Source organism: Acomys minous (assembly GCF_964271855.1).
Source record: "Acomys minous genome assembly, chromosome: 5".
In the NCBI taxonomy this organism is placed as follows: Eukaryota; Metazoa; Chordata; class Mammalia; order Rodentia; family Muridae; genus Acomys; species Acomys minous.
Window position 1 is genome coordinate 39,070,699 of NC_140494.1, and position 20,598 is coordinate 39,091,296.

Consider the following 20,598-nt stretch of genomic DNA (forward strand, 5'->3'; position numbering starts at 1 on the left):
CAATTGAGAAGGCATAACCCACTGCTGATTTGTGCAGACGCGGAAAGGAGAAAGCATGCAATCCAGTCAATTATGAAAGAAAGGAGAACAACAGAGATAACAAACAGGGTGTTTATGCAAATCCTCCAAATAAAATCACAGTGTTAACAAGACAGAAGACCACTTCCTCCCTGCAGATATGTCACCAGGCTGATGGAGGAGCAGACTGTTGGCAGTGTGTGGGATGTAGACACACGTAGAGAGAGGCACAGAAAGCTCCAGGCGTTCTTTAATCAAAGAAACAAGGATGAGGAGAACATGGGGAAATGTTTCAACTGCAGCAGAGGGAAATGGAGTATGTTTTGATAATTAGGACTTTTTGTAAGAACTCAGCAGGCCTTGATCAGTTTCCCCAACTGAGTGTTGGGAAGAAAGGGAGTCATAAAAAGGACCAAGGTAGTCTGAGGAGGCCAGTGTTTCATCCATCTTTCTGAAAGGATGGAAGACAGGCACAGCCCATAGAAATCTTGTCATGAACGGAACCTATGGAGAGCAAGAGGACATTTGCTAGAAGACGCCAGTCATACTGACTCCCACTCTCATGGCATAAAGGAAGTCAGCGAAGAAGGCTGAGTAGTCACCAGTTGGACCAAAGCAAGCTGACTTCACTCACAGGTCCTTCAGACATTCAGCCAAAGGTGGGCCACATCTGTGTGTCACTTCACAACCTGAGCTCACCCATGGCTCACTTCTTTCCTGTGTGCCTCCCTTAATGATCCTCTCCCCTTTAACTCAAAAGTTACCACCTCTGACTCAAAAAGAATTTCATGTTAAAAACGTCCTAAGACACTTAAAAAAAAAAAAAAAGAAGAAGGCTGGGACAAGTTCAAACAAAATAGAAAGGAACATAGTAGAGGTATTTGGCTTTGAAGCACAAGATAGATTTCAGGATCAGAGTTGAATTTAAGAATGGACAGAATTGAGCCAGGTGTGGTGGTGCATGCCTGTCATTCCAGCACTCAGGAAGCCAGGGGGATGGGGATCTGTGTGAGTTTGAGGCCATAGTGGTCTATAAAGCGAGTTCAGGACAGCCAAGACTACAGAGAGAAACCATGTCTCAGAAAGAAAGAAAGAAAGAAAGAAACAAAGAAAGAAAGAAAGAAAGAAAAAGAAAGAAGGAAGGAAGGAAAGGAAAAGGAAAGGAAAGAAAAAGGGAAATGGACAAAATGGTCACAGAGAGCCAGGGTGGTAACAGCAGGTCCCTGTGACAATGATTCTTGATATTAGTGTGAGCAGCAAACTGAGTTAGTTTTTTACAGGTTACCTGGACTTGCTCATAATAATGCTTGGGATCACCACTTTGAAATATGAGCAGATGACTGGGTAGAAGACACTCCAGGGGCTTCCTAACAGGTTTTTTTTTCTTAAAAGTAAGCATAATGAAATGTCTCTGGTTTCCATGTTTGATCTAATTTCCCCCCTTTCTGTTTTATCCCTGCACTGTGAAAACAGATGATAATGACTTATTGAATTCTGATTCTCCAGCAGTCATAAGGCACATCTCTGAGGTCACCTGAAGCCAGCTGCCACTTGGCCTCTGTGGTTGGTAATGAGAGTCATCTATCTATGCTTAGACAATTCTACATCAGTGCTAAAATGGCCCATATGTGCCTGTGGTCCATGCATGGGTCAACTTGTCCTTCACTTCTGAAAGATGCTATTTCAATTGGTAGCTGAGAAACATGGTCAAGCTGCAGAAAAAACTTCCTAATGGGGAGTGAACAATGCCCACTTGGGGTCATGGATGCTGCCTCTAGCTTCTAAGAGAGAAAACACATTTTAAGGTCCTTTTCTTTTGAATGCTCTGGTTTTGCCTTATAACATGTCATCATTTCCTCATCCACTATCAAATGTGTTTTGATTATTGAAGAATGTATAGCTATGTGCAGATAGACCTTTTATTGTCCCCTTAGCAGCAGCATGGACCACTCATTGATTCCAAGGATGGGAACAAGATTGGAAAGCTGACAGCTTTATGTTACCTGCAGTGCTGCTGGTGAAAACAATTGTAGCTTCCTTTTAATGAGGTATTACCTTTACGCACATCTAAGGTAATGAAGAGGAACAATACATATGTGTATATCTATATTGTGTCTATGTATGAATGTGCATATATATATGGTTATGATACGATCCAGAATTGTCTCTAGCTACCACAGCTCTCCAGCTCTTCATGGGTAACAGAATATAAGGATGTTCAAACCCCTCATACAAAAAGATTTAGAATTTGCCTCTAAGCTGCCCTTATCTTACCATATGCTTTCAATTATCTGTAGATGATTTTTAGTAGCTATATAGTGTGAATGTTATATAAACAGATCTTGTGTTTATTTAAAGAAAAATCATACACACACAGTATGTGGTATGCATCATCTACACAAGGTGCCTGTGTCTAAGGTGAAGCGTCTTAGTTCCCAAAGCAGTTGTGTAGCACATAGGCATGTTGAGAGCATCCCCTGTGCCTTGTCAGACTCATTTCAGGTAAAAATGTCCAACTCAAGCCCCTCCTCTCCCTTCTGCACCATGTTCCCAGATAGAAGGTGCCATGTCTTCCTTGTCTTAGTCACTAAAAGTTGAGCTCTTACAAGCACAAGGGGGCAGCTGAGGAAGCAGGACACAGGACACAGAAGGGGCAACAATACACCGAGCCTCGGCTTCTAATCCAAATCCTCCCACCAGTCAGCGCAGTAATTCTAAGAACTTAGTGTCAAAAATACTGAAATGAGATCACGAACAAGAACATTTTGAAAATTATGAAATGTCATAAAGGTACAAAGCAACTCTTTCCTTCCCTCAATAATTACTTTGTTTCCTTTGTGTGGTCCCTAAATGCCATGGGGGAGGCAGCTGAATCCAGACACAAGAACTGGCGACAGACAAGGCACTCTTGTTAGATGCTGAGACAATTGGCTATTTGTGTCTAAAATAATATTTATGTGAAATGTATTTCAAGACTTCTACAGTTTGGTTTCAATAACACATATTTCAAAGACAAAGAAATGCAATGGATCTTGTTATACTTTTTTTTTTGCATCAATAAAAATGGATTCTTTCCTCAGCTTTAATGAGTGCAGATACGATACTTACAGCATTGCTAGAGTGGAAACATCTAGAAGTAAATTAAAACTCAGACCTAACTCAGACCCCGGAAACTCAGCACCTAATTTTCTTGCAAGACTTAATCAAAGATCTGGGTAACTTCTTGTGACCTTGACTCCCTAGATTATAAATTCCAAGTCCCCACCACATGGAAAGTTGCTTGTACTTGATCCAGCAACACCAGGGGAGAAAAGTTGTCATATTTGTTATCCTGAGCAGCCTGGGGAGGAGTCTTCTCACTAGAGAAGTAGGTACAGGCAGTGGCTCCCTGCAGGCTCAGCCACTTCCTTCCACGCATCACATGTTAATGGCCTGGCACTGAAATACACTGTTATCTATAGCACACACAACTTTTGGGGAGAGTAGGAATGAACTGAGTTCAGCCAAAGCGCCTGAATTTTTTGCATTTTTAAAATGTCACATTTTCGCATTGTTCTTTTTGTTGTAGGGAGAAGGGAGACTTTGTAATTCTGTGCACATTCTCAGAATACTACAGCACAAGCAAGTTTATTAAAGTATTTTAGTTCTCTTTATAAATTCATGACCATTAAGAAAAGCCTGGATTCTATTCCCCCAAAGAGACACTATATTGTAGTCAAAGTGAAATATTACTTGACTTGGGTTCTAGGACCTGTCAACCTGAACATCTTTGGGCTGCCTGAAACCTGAACTCAGGGCCTGAATTGATGGCCTATTCTTAGAGGCTGTCTTGTTTTCTTTCTTTCGTGTGTCCCGGGTGCTGGGCTCGGGTTTCTCACTGGATGGTCACCATACCAGTGCCCATTTGAGGGAAGAGAAAGAGGTGTGAACTGTGGAAAGAGGACTCTCGGGGAAGGGGCATAACACGTCCTTTGCTCCCAACTGCTGGACCAGACTATAGGGTTACCTATTCTAACATGTTAGTGAAGCTGCCAGCAAAGACAACATTAGTTCCTAGTGTACATAGTTCCTATTTTTTGTTTGTTTGTTTTGTTCTGTTTGGTTTTTCAGATGGGGGTCATAGTGTTATACCAGGGTGTCCTCAATCTCTGGCAATGTGGTGATCCTCCTGACTTGGCCTCTCCAGGAATTAGAAGCACAGGCAGGGATGAACTCAACAAGCAGCTACATAAGCTAAATTCTATTTCATGGAACAGTGCTTTTTAAGACCCTAGGTAAATTTATCATTATGTTTAATGCAACCTAAAATACAATGTAATTTATCTTGTACACAATATATAGTGTTTGAAATTTATCTTCATTTGCTATAATATATGTCTTAAATATCCAATACACAGAGTTGGGATTAACATAATTACCAAGATTTGACATTATTCTTAATCCAATGAAAACCCAAATCATGTGAACTATAGAGGGATGATTTGATGTGAGTACATTTCTTTTCTTCATTTTTCTTATTTGTATTAGGAAAACTCAACTTAGTGGACTGACAAGTTGTCCTTTCATTGGATTGAGGTGTATTACCTACTGGGCATGAGTGATACAAAAGACAAATGTTTAAATACAAAGTTAACCATAGGTCACAGCTTGAGGCAAAATGTGACCTGATGGATTCACCTGAGAAAGTTCCCTAAGTAGCAATAACACACTAGGAAATGAAAACTAACTGAATGCTTTGATTAAGGGCTGTAGACCATGCTGCAGAGACACTTCCAGATGGCTGAACAGGCCTTCTAACTTGTTAACAGTTAATAGACTGTTAACATTACTTTAACTATTATGGTAACTCTCAGCATTAAAGTCTGTGAACCAAATATGTAAATAGATTGTCGGTGAAATACAAAAATACTCCTGGGGCTAGGGAAAAACATGAACAATACAAAAGTTGGGAATTAACATATTATTTGATAAATTAAAGTACAGATTCCCTGGAAATGTCTAGAGCAAATTTGGTTATTTTTGTTTTTGTGATACTGTGGTGGTCAGAGGCAGGTAAGCTGCTAATCCTACTGTATGAAAGGAGAATGACCCCTTAAAAAGACATCTTGCCCCATCATCAGAAGTGGTGAGGGTGATTAGCTGAGTCAAATCAACTACCCTGGGATAAGCTTAGAGTGTTAATTCAATCACACATGATTGCTGCTCTCCACCCTGGGTTGCAAAGGGCTTCAGGAGGGCACCAGAGCCATAAGGAAACCATTTTTGGCACAGCTCGTGGTCCAGAACTGGATAATTAGCACAGCTTGACAGGGCAAAGACAGATGGCCACAGGGCTTTCCAAGACTGATAACTGATGGAAGGAGGGCTGCAACACATAAATTGTGCCCTAAGAGCTGAGCCAGGCAGGCCAGGAACAGCGATCATGGAAATAGGGGATTGAAAGGAAAGGACAGGTTCTTGTGAGTGATGAGGACAGTATGAGGGTGATGGTGGAGCTCAGGTCTGAGGTTAATAACATCCAAACCTAAATCCACATTTACAGACACAGACTCTGTGACAAGTGTCAACACAATCCATTGCACAGCGTCTGCTTACTGGTGCAACTTCAAGACACAGAAAATGAAAAAAAAAAAAAAAAAGAAGTAAGAGAAAGTTGCTCAAAGCAAAGTAAAGATATAAAGGAAAGGGGAGAAAAGAAAAAGGGGACACCCCAAGGGAGGAAAAAAAGGGACACCCCAAGGGAGGAGAGAGTGACCAGCTTACCAGCCAGTGCCCGGCCTTCTGGAAGGCGGCACTGCGTTAAAGCTAAAGCCCTGGAAAGAAAGTCCAGTGTGTCCATCACTATCGCTGCCTGCCTCAGCTGCCTGCCTCAGCTTACTGCTCAGGATAGAGGCCTTTAGGGAAACTTATAGGGGTTTTAGGAATGTACCCATCTCCTCAAGGTGGCAACCTTCCCTAATAGAGGGGAGATAATGGCATGTGACACCCAGGAAGCTCAGGGAACTTCCAAGCCCCCTCCCTGTGGCTTGGGAGATGTTTATTTGTTCATGACTCCTTTAGGAAAAGTCACACAGGAGAGTGGTGCATGCTCTGAACGCCTGGCTAGGGAAGATAAAAATGAGTTATACGACACATGCATGCTATTGAGTCTCAGCATCACAGGGAGGTCATGGCTACGCGGAAGTCATATCTCCAAACATTGCGACATGTTTTTATGAACCTTACTAAACAGTTATTAGAGAATTCCTTGCTACGATTTTATTTATACTGTTACACACTCATTTATTTGGGAGTATTTCATATTACGGTTCTTTGCAACTTGGAGCTACTAGTATAGCTGGGTAAATTTTTAAACGATTCAGCTCAGAGGTATTTTTGATGATTAACTATCTTTTGTTAAACAATGTGCATCAATTTCCGCATTCTTTTCTCTAGTTCCTCCCCCTTCTCCTCTCCCTCTTTTTTCTCAATCTTTCTCTCATCCCTCCCTTCCTCTCTATATTCATGTGTTTTACCTTGGCTAAGTTTATGATTTATTACCACCTCTTTTCCTTCCCTGAGATCTCCATTAACGCCCAGTTCTCAGATCCATTCTCTTAAGGGGTAGGAAGCAGCACTATAACCCAAGGGAAAGGGCAAACCATCACACTCATTATCGACACCCAGATGAGGGCCACTTGATACAGCTCACTCCATTTGCTCTACTGCTCCACATGCTCCTGGCCCTGAGGCCAACTCATCACAGCTGGCCTTCTCTGCCCCACTGCATGCACCCACGGTTCCCCATGAACCAAAGTGCAGTCAGCATTGGAAAGGCAGAGTCACTGACAGAACTTGGGACAATGAGCTTGTGGAGCAGCAGCAGGGCACTTTCCTCAGGGAACAGAGGGCTCTTTTCCTAAAGACAGACAGAGTTCCTGGAAAGATAAAGTCCAATGTGTGTTGCCAAACACCAGTTGTGTGAAGGGTCTGCATGTGAGCATGAGACTGCACCTGCATCCTCAGCTATCCGTGCTTTGTACGAAAATTTGGGAATGCAGATTTCAGCACAGGCAGAAATTGAACAGATCACAGGCATGTGCTGTGACCATCAAGAATACATCTCACGTAATTTTGATGCAATGACTTTGTTCAGTAAGTGATGAGCATTTGCTTGGTATGTCCAAGGTCCTGATTTGTACCCCAGCTATTGCAAAACACAAGATAATAGAACTATTTAACTACTTGTCTAGTTAAATGTGAAATAGAGAAGAGGCCAATTAAATACTATTTTTAAATTGTTTCCTCTATTTTTCTAATAATGTCATAGCTAGTTTATTTTGAATCCTATGATTCTAAGTACAGGTGATGTCTTAGCTTGATTTCTGACTCTCTGTGAAATGTCTGTTCACTGTAACTCATATCCATTGAGTGTTAAAACACGGAGCATTTACTCTGCACACACAGCACACTTCGCAGAGAACCCTTCTACCAGGACTCGCATGTTTCTACACCGTCCACAGTCCTCACACACTGCTCTGTTTTCTTACCTTCGATTTGCCCTTGCTGTAGCAGGCCTTCTTGGTAGCGTCATCACACTCCCACTCCACAGCCTGCAAAGAGAACAAATACACAGTTAGGGATTTGAGGGAAAGAGGGAAATAAGAGTGTCCTGGTGGCTACATTAGATCATACATATCAGCTAACCCTTGTGCCAGCACCTTCATATGAAATTAATACCAAATACACAATATCAGGAAATGGGCTTACATTTGACTTTAAAATTAGGACATTTAAAAGGCTTGTCCTCTAAGAGTCTGCTTCATAGCCAAAACAGCAAGACATTTAGATGCAGTTACTGGTAAACAAGTCTGAGTACCTCCGGGAAATCAGGATAAACACCCTGCAAAGGAGACGGTGAAACAGAGTGATCTGAATCACTCAAATCCACAGAGCTTACTGCACAGTGTGTCATCTATCAACAACCTTGGATAATGCTGTGGATGACTCTGGATGTTCTAGCTACCATAATACTTGTGAGCATGCCCCTCAGGCATGGCTGTGGTTATTTTCCATCTCCACACTGCTCCTAGCTCTATTAGAAACCATGATGTCTAATATTTTACAACCTTTTAAAAACCTAACGCAGGCCGTTCAAGTTGACATGCCGCACTAGCACGTCAAGTCACAAAGAGAACCTGTGATACTCAAGATGATAATGCTGGCTTCACAGACAGGGTGATTTGCAAGTTAAGATGGTGAGGTCTTTAATACCACTCTAAACATCGAATTATCATCCTTTCCCACTGTTCTGCGGTGTGTAGACTTTTATAAAGGAAAAATGTCTCCTACTTTTTCATATCTTCTTGTTGTAATTTTTTTCTAACTATTAAAATTAGATTTCTGAAGATTCCGAGTTAGGGGCCAGTGAAGTCATTGTCAGGAAACCTGTGAGGGGCAATCTCGTTAGGTCAGAAAATGCCAAAAAAAGAAACTAAACTCAATCCAATATAAACCAAAATAAAATAATATATGGGAAGATGCTGGCCTCCCCAGCTTCCCAGGCAAATTGTTTTCCAGTTCTCCAGCAGGCTGCTGTTGCCAAACATTGACACATAACCAAGGCAGCCATAACAACTGTATGCTGGATAGATGGTCCTCAACAAATATGAGACCATGGGAAAGTAATCCCCCTTGGTGGTCCTCAAACCTGAGCAGGCCCATTCATTATGATCCTGTGGAGTCAAGAATGCAGTCACGTATCGACCTCTGATAAGAGAGCTTGTTAATTGTGCGATCCTTTCCTGGGTCAGTGCTTGGTGGAGGCAACTAAAGCTAATCAGTGCCCGATGCACAAACTGCCTTGGACTCCAGCCAGGAGGCCAAATGTTTCCATGAACAGCGGATATAACACCACAGAGGCAAAAGCTTCATACACACTGACGTGCAGATTCAAAAAAATGTAAATAAACTCGCTGCTAACCTTGTCTGACCTTTAATATGCTCCTTTCTCGCCTCTGTTTATAAAACACTCCCTGTGCACCTTTGCTCTTATCTAAATGTAAAACAGAATCGATAAACTGATACATTCCTTCAGCAAGAAAGAACTCTAAGCTCATATCACCAAAGGGGTTGGTGTCATTTAACAAAGAGAGGGGGTCCAGTTACATAGCCACCAAGCACCTCTGCACAGTGAAAGACTTCAGCTGACGAGGTGCTCTCAATGGCTCTCATTGACTTGGTGATGCTGTTAAAAGTGAAATATTGGGGAATAGAGAGACAGCTACATTAGCGAAGTGCTTTGTATGAAACCAAGGGGCTTTGAGCTTCAGCACTCTTTCAAAGAGCCTGAAGTGATGGTGCAGGCTTGGTTCCGAGGAAGCAGAGACAGCAGGGCCCTGGAGCTGGCTGCCCAGGTGGGCTGGCCTCATCAGTGAGTGTCAGGCAGGTGAAGATGTTAATAAAGGAATGAGACCTTCCTTGACAGAAGACCTTTCTCTGCCAGAAAAATAGGTTTGAGTGGGTATAAAAGTGGCTAGAGTGAAGGTAAAGACAAGGATGTAGAACAATTCCTAAGTCAATCCTTTCTCACCAGAGAAAGGATACCCAAGGATTACTCCTCTTCATACCCATCCCTTCTCTCTTTCACACACACACACACACACACACACACACCACGTATACTTGTGTACATCTCATGCATGTGCACACACAGAGACACACAAGACTTAAAATGCTGATGTCCAATCAGACAGGAATGATCACGAATGTCAAGCCAGCCTGGGCTGTGGAGGAGGCATGCTTCCGTTTAGGTGACCTAGTGGGACCAGAAGACAGAGAGCTGAGGCTGGAGCCCTTGCCTCCCATGTGAGAGGCCTGAAAGTAACGCAAAGGAAAATATTCATAGTCTCCTGAATAAACATAAGAGGTCTGGACAGCAGGGCGGGCCCAGGATTAAGGGGGAGTATTAATCAAGCGAAATCGCTGTTGTTAGATCTCACTGCTGCTGCTGGCAAACAAACAGCTTCCCACTTCTACCCGGTGCTCAGGTGGCCTTAGCATTTTCGAGAGTGATACTGGTCAACGTCCAGGATTGAAAAGAAATAGCAAAAATGAGTATGAGTGTTCAAAATCATTTGATTACTTTGTCCAGAATACTGAAACACAGCAACTTGTCACACAAGTTTACTAGAGGAACAGTAAAGCGGGACATATCCTGATAGGACTTGATGAGCTAGGGGAACAGGGGAGGGAGGGTGACGGAAGAGAAGGGGAGGGTGGCAGTGAGAGAAGAGGAGAGAGGGAGCTATGATCGGGATTTAAAGTGAATCAATCAATTAATTAATTAAAAAAAAAACAGAGCACATAGACTCTTATCTGGAGGGAGGGGCGGCTTTTGGAGGCATTTCTTCTCTATGGCCAAAGTGTGAACAATCCTGTAATCCAGAATTACTTAGACATCATGAATGTTTAGCTTTTCCATAGCCTCTCATTATTTTGGAGGAGAGTGAGGGGACATTGTGTATTATTGGTGGGAATTTACCAAAAGAAGATGGTGAGAAACATGAGTTCTTAGGCATTGCAGAACTGTATAAAAAAATGACATTGGAAAAAGAGTTTTCTAGATTTACAAGAGAATTAAGAGTTCTGGATTCATCTCACAGGCACAGAATTTTTCCTTTCATTCACCTTGCGGGCCTTCCGGCAGCTGTGGAGAACATGTTTCCAGAGGAGAACGCCACAGGGGTTCATGGAATCAGCCTGCATTCGATTTCACTCCTCACTTTTCTAGTCGTTTGTTCAAGCTCAGCTTCTTTTTGAGCTGCTCTGCAAGGCCTTTCATTGTAAGGACCTGACTTGTCGATGAAAGACTTTTGACTCAAACTTTATTCTAGTCTCACCGAAACAGGTTATTTGCACACGTATCATTATTTTGAAGCAAAACCCACAATTGACTTAGGAAGTGTTCTACATCCTAGTCTTCACCTTCACTATAGCCACTTTTATACCCACTCAAATCTATTCTTCCGGCAGCCAAAACAAGTGCTAAGGCATTGCACATTTTCAGTCTCAGCACAATGCAGTCTTACATCCCGGATTTAAAAAATATATATTTATCTTTGCTTTTTGTCACCTTTTGTCTTTTCTACTACAGGAGAGAGGAGAAATATGAATATTCTATTACTCAACATTTAATGTTCATTAAACACATCAGAAGCAAATACCAGACAGTAATAGTGGTTGCTTGGATACTCAATCTATTAATAATTTTGAAGATTTACATTTATAAAAACTAAGGATTCCTACATGTAGCCCATTTTCCTATAAAGGCACAGACATATATTTTGTGACATTAAGTGGGTTTACAAAGTTTTGATGTAGTTCCTTCCATGAAGTCTCTCTTTCCTTTAATATACATTAAATATCTAGTAGGTATAATACAGACTGCTGGACAATGTTTGATGGAAGAAGATAGATAATATATTTGTGCACATCAGCGATTAATTTGAAATAAAGGGGGTTTTCAAGTTAATTTTAAAATTCCTTCCAATTTTGAAATAACAGAGTTTACTGAATGATTGATCAGCAGCACACGCACCCTTCTCCTGATACAGTCACATCATGGTGGCACATCTCAGATCCTGTGATATGCCTGGCCTTGTGGCATTAACATTGGGCAGGTCACACTGCTACAACCGCATCATTAGAGAGACATACAGGACAATAGAACACTGCTGTTAGGACCACAGCATCCCAAGGATGTTACAGAATGTCCTGTTGTTTCACAGTGGCCTGTACATGCCTCATCCTTCTGCGCAGGGATGGGCTCCAGCCATGACAAATGAAGCTGTGATCTCAAGAGGAAGTCAGATGTTGCAAAGGAAAAGATTGTCTCTCTTTATGTGCTTGTGTCCCATACATACAAATCCACAGTTCTCAGAAGTATATAAACAAAGCTGTGTATTATCTCATTCCACAGCAAGAGAAGTTAATTAGATGGGGACTAGCAGTGGTGGATGCTTTTCATAACAATGAAGAGAACAACGTTCTAGGCAGATGGGCCACTGCTCTTTCAGCAGATGGCTCTGCTAATTAGATACTGGCAAAAGATAACATTAAAAAAAAACTAGTTTAATTACACAGCACCAAAAATTAACAACCACCTGAGGGCTTTTGTTTTTTGTTTTTCTTTTTTTTTTCATATGTTTGCATTCATATTCTTATGTCATGTATTTCGGTGACACACTGGAGAGTGTAACATTGTCATCGCTATTGTAAACAAATTGTCAGGGAGTGTGAGGCCATATCATATCTTTGTTCAAAACAAACAAAACTCAGATGAAACTTGAAACAAGTGGGGATTTCATGGTGTTTGAATAGATCATCAGTCCAGCCAACCTTGAACATGACTGTCGTCACTAGTTACCATCGTTTGTCATTCGTATCTGTTCCGGAATGACAGAAATCTCATTGCACTGAGGTAAAATGGTTTAGTCACTTTGGGAGAGCTGCCCAAAGCTCATCATTAACTTTATGTCTTATGTTCGTTTTCCATTTGGATCCACATGATACCTGCCTTTCTGATTATGTCAGGGAGAGACTTCAGTTGTTTCCCATGAGAACAGTCCTTCAAAAGCTTGCTGCTAAAATGGTTTCCTCTAATTTAACTGTCTTTTTGTAGTTTGTTTTAATTTCTTGCTGTACTAACATCAATATGTAATTCAGGGATATATCTTATTCCTAGGGATCCCATAAGTATTAAAATATTTTTAACTACTATGCTGAGACCCATATTTTTTTCCACACACTACCAAATCGATGATATTTTGGCTAAATGCACAGTGGCTCCAAGCATGTTGAATGTTCTTTCTACATTTTTAAAAATTAGTATAGATAACTCTCTAGTTTTCTAGAGATGAATGAGAAACTGTGTGATTTTAATAAAATATAATTGTTCTTACAGATGTGGAGGCTGGATGTTTTAAATTAGGGCAGTAATGGGTACCTCCTCATACAATGGGAGGAGGACTGTGCCTCGGCCTCTGTCCTAGTCTTCAGCAGGAAAGAGGTCTTTGGTATTCCTGGGTTTGTGCTTACAACAGCTCTCAGACAACACAAGGGATTCTCCTATATTTGAAACAAAATTCCCCCTTCTTGTAAGGTTACTAGCCATGGGATCAAGGCCCAATACAGACCAATGATGATATCCTCATATTAATTATAGTACAGGGCTTGTTAAAGTGCAAGGCTTGTTTCTAAATAGGTCACTATTTTGAGACTCGTGGTGGGTTTGATTGGGGTGGGTAATAGCAAACCCAGTACTGTGTCATATATGGACTGACAATGATCCACCAATAAGGGTCATTCGTTGCTTTGGGTGAAATTAGTTTCCAAATCTATGTAAAAAGTGACAATTCCTTGAATTTGGACGTGTTAGCACGAGTTCCACTTGTATCTCACCCAGCTGTCTATAATACGTATGGTAAGTACAATTACTGTAAGATTTTTGGATGAAGGTATTGTCTGGATATTTACCAAAGCCCCGGTCGCTTCATGTGTCACTAACATTGAAACTTCATGGCTTCGATTTAAGCCTGTCCTGTTACTAAGACTGTCAAGGTAAGTGCCTCCTGGTTACTTGACTCTTGTTTCTCTTTGCTATGATTCAGAAAAAACAAACAAACAAACAAACAAAAAACCATACCTGAAGCACTCAGATTTGCCATTCAGTATATATTAATCACAAAATCCATCGATTCATGTGCCATAGAAGATATTCATTTTTTTAAAACTCTGGACCCACTCACAGCCCAAGTATTGACTTTAAGGAGCTCATGATTCATTGAGGGCAAGAAAGGCCTGGCCCAGCTGTGGCCTACGAAAGCTGGCTTGGTTTTAAGAACTCAAACACAGACTGATTTCGATACAGCAGTAGAGATCTATTTCTTTATAGATGTGAGATCCCATCATTGCTATCTCCGTTCCACCAGCAATAAAAGCCAAAGGTATCTAGAACATTCTATCAGCTTTCCTACTGACTCTGTCAACTCTGCTCCAAGTGGCCAATGGTGGTTAGCAGGCCAAATTTAGACTGCCTGGTATGCAGCCTGTGGACTACTGGACCTCACTTCCTGGAATTGTCTTCCTCATGGAGCCCAGATGTCATGGTCCATGGCTCTGTGTGCACACTTGATTATATCAACTGTGTATAACCGTGTATGCAGACTTGTGTCTGGGATGAAGGTTTAGTTCAGTGGTTATCATTTATGCAGCCTTCGCTTCATTAGGGAAAATACTTAACACAAGTCCTGAATCCCAGAGACAGACAAAAGTTTCAACCTATTTCTTCTGTCCCACAAGAAGAAAGAGGACAGGACTGTACATGGATAGGAGGCTGGGTTGCTTTCATTGACTTATGTAGCAACAGCATACAAACAATGTAGAGCTGCTAGAAAAATGAATGAATAGAAAATGTTCTGTGACAAAGCTGGCTCCACAACATGCCACCTGCTCCCAAGCTCCACCATGGGGATGAGGCACATGTGAGTTGAAGCCTGGGAGCTGGTTGAGTAAATTCACCCATCACAAATGGCTACCAACACCGTTTCTCCTGACTACGGACAAGAAGCACACAGGAACTGCTGTATGCAGAGCAGGGAAGGCACGGTCTAGAAGAGGGATCATCACAATGATCGAGCTGTAACTGCGTTCTTTAACTGACACTGTAAGCCACTCACACACAAAAAGATGATGCTAAAGTTAGGACAAAGGTGGGACGTCAGCACTGTGTTACGATAAATCTCTAGGGACGTGTCGGGGCCAAGATAACAGTCTCATGTCACTGCATGCGTACTATCCACTTAGCTGCGTGCTTTGTTCTGATTGGCTACTTCCAAAATCACACGAAGGCACACCCCTCAACAAGTAGGAAATGAGACCCATTGGGTCTCAGTTATGTGTGGGTGAGAGCTGGGGGAACATTAGATCCCTTTCCCGCAGGCTGACCAGTAGAAAAAGCATGGCAAAATTTATATCTTTGTACTAGTCATCCACTGGTTCCAGAACTGTTAAACTTCTGGAATTCTGGGGTCTCAGGAAGCATAAATGATAAACCAGGGCTGTGAGGAAATAGATGTTTCTGGTGACTGGTTCATCCCAAGTATGGGAACTGGACCAGGGGACAGAAGATTTGAGTGAGACAGGGTGAGTTCCCATCGACTCACTCCTCTGCTGGGGTGGGGCTGTGAAAGAAAATAATTAGTAAGCAGCCTCACCGTCAAGAAATATTACCGTCTCTAGTATAAAACCTGAAGTTAGGGTGGGCAGATATGGAGGCATCAAACATGTGTCACACTTCAAAAGTGTTGCCATTAGGACAGCTATACTTGAAGGTAAGTGTGGTCACAGCAGTGGCTCTTGGCTACAGGTTCAGAGAAATCATCTTGGCTCTAGAGTTTTAAATAAATTATTTCCATGAATTCAACTAAGACTTCCTTGAAATATTGTCCTGACCATTCTATAAGCTTAGATTTAGTGAAAATCCAATTACTAGAGGAATGGGTAGTTTTTATACATGAGTTCCTGAAATTATTAGTATGTACATGACCCAATGGGAGCTCAATCAAGCATGGAATAAAAGTACTGACATCACAGTAGTTGAGTGCCAGGGACTGCGCTGCTTATTATAATAGTTCCCAAATGCATCTGCTTGTGGAATCATAGTTTTTAATGCTTTATTTTCTCGTCTAAGACAGTTTGTTGCGCTCTTTGTTACATATCGCGTAAATGTGATATTTGCTAGAGACTAGAGAGGTAGCCTGAAAGGATTAAGCTGTGAAAACTACCAGGCACAGGTGAGCTGGCTAGGGTTCTTTCAATGCTTTAAGGACATAAAAATGGGACTTTCTAAAACAATTCAAAGAAATTACCCAAGGCAGCATATTAGTAGGGATAAGTGACTTGGTTCAACAAAGCTCAAATCACGATTGTCTTCACATGGTGTCTCTTGTACGATTTCGGTCAACACTTTCTTTCACAAACCTGATGACTATCAGCAATTGCAAACTAACATTATTAAGAAAAGAAGTAGAAATAAACTTTAATACAGGAGAGGATTCTCCATCCACGTGATGAGATTGGCTTTACAATATGGTTAAAGAACTTTAAAGGAACCACAGCTAGCAAGAAATCTGAAGGATCTTTGTTGGTAGGCAGCAGGGAGCGGATGAGGGAGTGATGGCAGCACACACAGCGTGGGGACAGGTGACGGTGTGGATATCCTGTGTGCGCTTCTTTGTCTTCATGTTTTATTTCACTGATGTTATTAGAGCATCTTACCTTTTCAGGAAGGCTGTCTTATTTTTTTCATTTTGTCTGATCATTTCTCAATTGAGATGTAAAGTCACCAAAGCTGTGGTCACCACTGTGGTTTGTTATTATCAAATATTCTGGCTAAATCCTAGCAAAGCACTTCTGGCATGAACTCCGAGATCAATAGGCAATATAGATGCAAATATATGGGGCTTTGTTTCCAGCTTTTCTGTGAATCTTCAATATTTTTCTTTCTTTTTTCATTCTGACATTGGCTCCAGGAAAACAAACAATTCTTGATATCTCATTAATTTTTCTCTGGAAATCTGGGATAGACTGGGCACTCTACATTTACCACAGTGTTTATAAAGACACAGTTATGCGTCTTTACTGGGGAAATATTTTATGCTCAGTGAACCTCTCAGAATTCATTATTCAAGTCTCACACGCATATATTTTGAGAAACATCTTCTACAAAGATTGACTTTACTTCCAGCTTGAGCACATATCGATCTACTTGTTTCCAAGATATTTGGAAAGCACCTCTCATGAGTTTTGCACTGTCTTATTCTTAACAGTTTTTATTTGCGGAGAAGACACATGAACACTGAAATGGGCCTTCTGGTATATATTTGGAAGTCATATTTTGCTCTTATTTTTTTAAACAATGCATAATGAGTGGTACACTTCTGTCCAAGGAAAACATTACTTACAATTGTGTACCGATGCTAAATGAGAACTTCATGACAATTATGGATATATCTTGTACCGAGATAATATTTAATTAAATCACAACTTGATTAATATGAATTTAAACAGTGTAAATCAAATGAGTCAATTACAATTAAAACTTTGTTATTTACTTTAATCAAATCTTTTAAAATTTATATTGTAATCTGGTTACTTTGGTACCAGAAGTCTTAAAATATTATTACTACTAGCACAACTTTTGTTTAGAAAGAGCTCTTAAAAGCCAAAACTGTTTAAAGGAAAAATAAAACTAAGCAAACAAACTAGGAACTGGTAACTTTTTAATATTCATATCTATTATACTTCTACTGACAATGAATACTTTTCTATTAAATTCATCCCCTCTCTCCTATCTATTTTCAGTAGTCTCTTTGTTATATGATGAGCCATATTTGGCAATTAATTATCACGTTTTTTCATCCTTACCCAACCTCCCATGAAATGAGTTTAATTTGGGGGTAAATTAATTGCATACAGTAATGAATTTTGGTGTATGGCTAAGAGTAGACTGTAAAATACAGCCAACTTGGGATATGAAAGTATAAAACTGTTGGGCTAAATAAATGTCCCTGTAAAACAGCCATACTAACAGCTTGGATCTGCAACAGTACTGAGAGGGCAGGGAAAACATTTTACAGAGGGAATTGGAGTCCAGATTTTGGGTTGGGGCAGTGAGAGATGTCACCTTCCCATGGGAGAAGGCAATGTGGACTCAGACCAGGGCTCATACAACCACAGTCAAAAGAAGTCTGTGGGGCACCCAAAGCTAAGAGAAACACAAGAGGGGCCCCACTAAGATCACAGGGGACACCAGCCAGCGGCCACCTGGGTTTTTGTACCACAAAAATAATTTTTTTTTTTTGAGACAGAGTTTCTCTGTGTAGCCTTGGCTATCCTGGACTCGCTTTGTAGACCAGGCTGGCCTCGAACTCACAGCGATCCACCTGCCTCTGCCTCCCAAGTGCTGGGATTAAAGGCGTGCACCACCACGCCCGGCTACAAAGATCATTTTTAAACTTCTGCTCAGGATGAGTTATTATTGCCATAAACCTCCAAGTGTGTGGTACTTTGCCACAGCAACTTCTAGACTTTCATATAGGAGTACCTTGAATTACATACAGCTGGACCACCATACAGGCCAGGAGAGAGAGAGAGAGAGAGAGAGAGAGAGAAAGAGAGAGAGAGAGAGAGAGAGAGAGAGAGAGAGAGAGAGAGAGAGAGAGAGAGACAGTGAGACCAGTGATTGAGAGAGATGTTTTAGAGCAGGCTGGGGGCACAGAGTCGAATAGAGATAAACAGGAGTGTATTGAAGACATTGTAGACAGGCCTGGTCAGCCATGGGAGAAGGACAACAGAAAGGGAAGAAAAAGTAGCAGAGCATCAGGTGCTTCAGGGCCAGGATGAAAGTGTCGTTGGGAGCTTAGAAACATAAGCAGAGCAGGAAAGCGCATGTTGGACTGAAGTGGATTCCCATCCTTTCCATGCCTGGCTTTGAACAACAGGAAGAATGTGCCTTCTTTACCTTATAAGTAACTCACCTCAGCTCATGAGAGACCATCTTATAATTGTGTCTAAAAATAATATGATAAGAAGGTAGATATATTTCCAAAATGGTAAATTGAAAAAAGATCAAACTCACACAAACTCATCACGCTTTTGAAACAAATACACTTCAGTATTTGCTAATAAATTCTGGCTTTCATAGAAAAAAAAAGCACAATTAATCACATGACAGACACCTCTAACATCACAGGAATTCAAAAGAGTTCAGCACAAGACCTTTTCTCCAAAGTCACATCAGAGTGATTTATTTGCTTGGAATTTCATGTCCTGAGTCAAGCAAATGAGATGATATTTTAAAAAAATGACACAAACAGAAATGAAAAATGAGGGGAAACTTGTAACTCTCCGTCTAGGACATGTAGCAAAGCTAAAGAGGTTGAAGTGGAAGAATAAGGAATGCAGAACAAATTATGTTTCACATCTGCAAGTCTTTCATTTCTCTTAGAGTTCTGAAAAGAAAATGTTACTAAATGGTAATTTTTCTGCCTCCAATCTAGTCAGGAAAGGGCATTTGACCTTAGCCAGCCGGCACCACAGCTCTTAGTAGAATTTGAATTTCAGCTAAAGCATGTCCCCATTACAACCCTGAATATCAACAGCAAAAATCAATGCTAGTTACATGCAATACTGGCAATAAATCTGACATCAAATTGACTATGGATGTGACTCACCACTACCAACGTTCACATCAGCATTATGACTATAACCATATTCAACATACAAATGTGTGGGAGTGAAATGCTCCCATAAAGTGAGAGTTGACATCATGTTCCCAGGGCAAATGATGCAAGGAGGAATGAAGCAGCAACACCATGCAAGGCTGTCAGTAACATGTACAAATTATTCCAGGTTGCACATATACCGAAAGGACTGCTAATGTCTCTCTGCCCATGTGCGTATTCCATCCTTCCAGAAATCTGTGGCCCCAGCTTGAGTATTAGATTCCAGTGATACATGCAGGAAAGATGATGTGCCTTGAAGCTACTCTCTGAATAACACAGACCTCAGAGTCAGACCAACCTAGCTCTGGGATCTCCTAAAATGGCTTCTTCATCGATGAGTTACCTGAATCTGCTTGATTCCTAATTCCCTCCCATTTTAACAAAGTCTTGTTGACAGGTTGGGTGTGCTCACTTTGAATGTGTTATAATAAGGGACATATGCTGCTTTCTCTTTGTAATAAAAGACAGACCCTGGCTAAGAAAGTGGTTAGGGAGACATCTGCCTCTTTATGTTTTCATATATATATATATATATATATATATATATATATATATATATATATATATATATATAAAACATCTCAAATGTTATCCCATCCTTTGTATCCTTCCATCATTCCTCCCTCCATCCTGCTTACCCCCTACTCCCCTCCCCTATGACTGTGACTGAGGGGGACCTCCTCCCCCTGTATATGCTCATAGGGCTCTTTATGTTTTCACATCTGAGATTTTGACCAAATGGTGCAGATGCATCAGTGCTGGCTCCTCTCCCACCTTATCTCTCAAAGTTCAGGCAAAGCACAAAAGTTTAACTGAGGTAATTCTAACATCAGTACAATTTGGCACACTTATCCAAAACTACTTGACATAATACCAAGCTCCAAGACACAGGGAACCTGTCAATGTAGCACTACAGCCTATGTGATGGTTTTGTGGGATAGGTTTTCCCTCTAACATAATGTAGAAACTCAGTTTGGGAAGAGAGTCCAGCTTGATTTTCTGTCTAAATCTCTACCACATTTACTCAGATGTGATAGGTCATCAGATGGGACTGTGTGCACAACTGGAGCTGGAAGGACAGTCTTGCAAAGAAAGCCCACTGGAATTCCAAGTTGAGGACCAGACACTCCGTATTCTTCCTATGCATTGGGAGTCAGGTTCCTGCATTCCCAAGGGGAAGACAGCAGCCTCACCCATCCTTTGATGGCACAGAACTGTGGTAACCCACTGTGCATAACATCTTCTTCCTCTTGGC

General features: G+C 41.2%; 1 protein-coding gene across 6 annotated transcripts in view; it reads right to left on the reverse strand.

Moving 5' to 3' along the window:
- The window catches only part of SEMA5A (semaphorin 5A), a 442,105-nt gene that overhangs the window by 151,467 nt on the left and 270,040 nt on the right, over positions 1–20,598 (reverse strand). For all 6 annotated transcript variants that reach the window (XM_084782844.1, XM_084782839.1, XM_084782840.1 and 3 more), the window contains one exon: positions 7,548–7,610. In XM_084782844.1, coding sequence (XP_084638970.1) covers positions 7,548–7,610 — 63 coding nt within the window. The remainder of the gene's footprint in view (positions 1–7,547; positions 7,611–20,598) is intronic.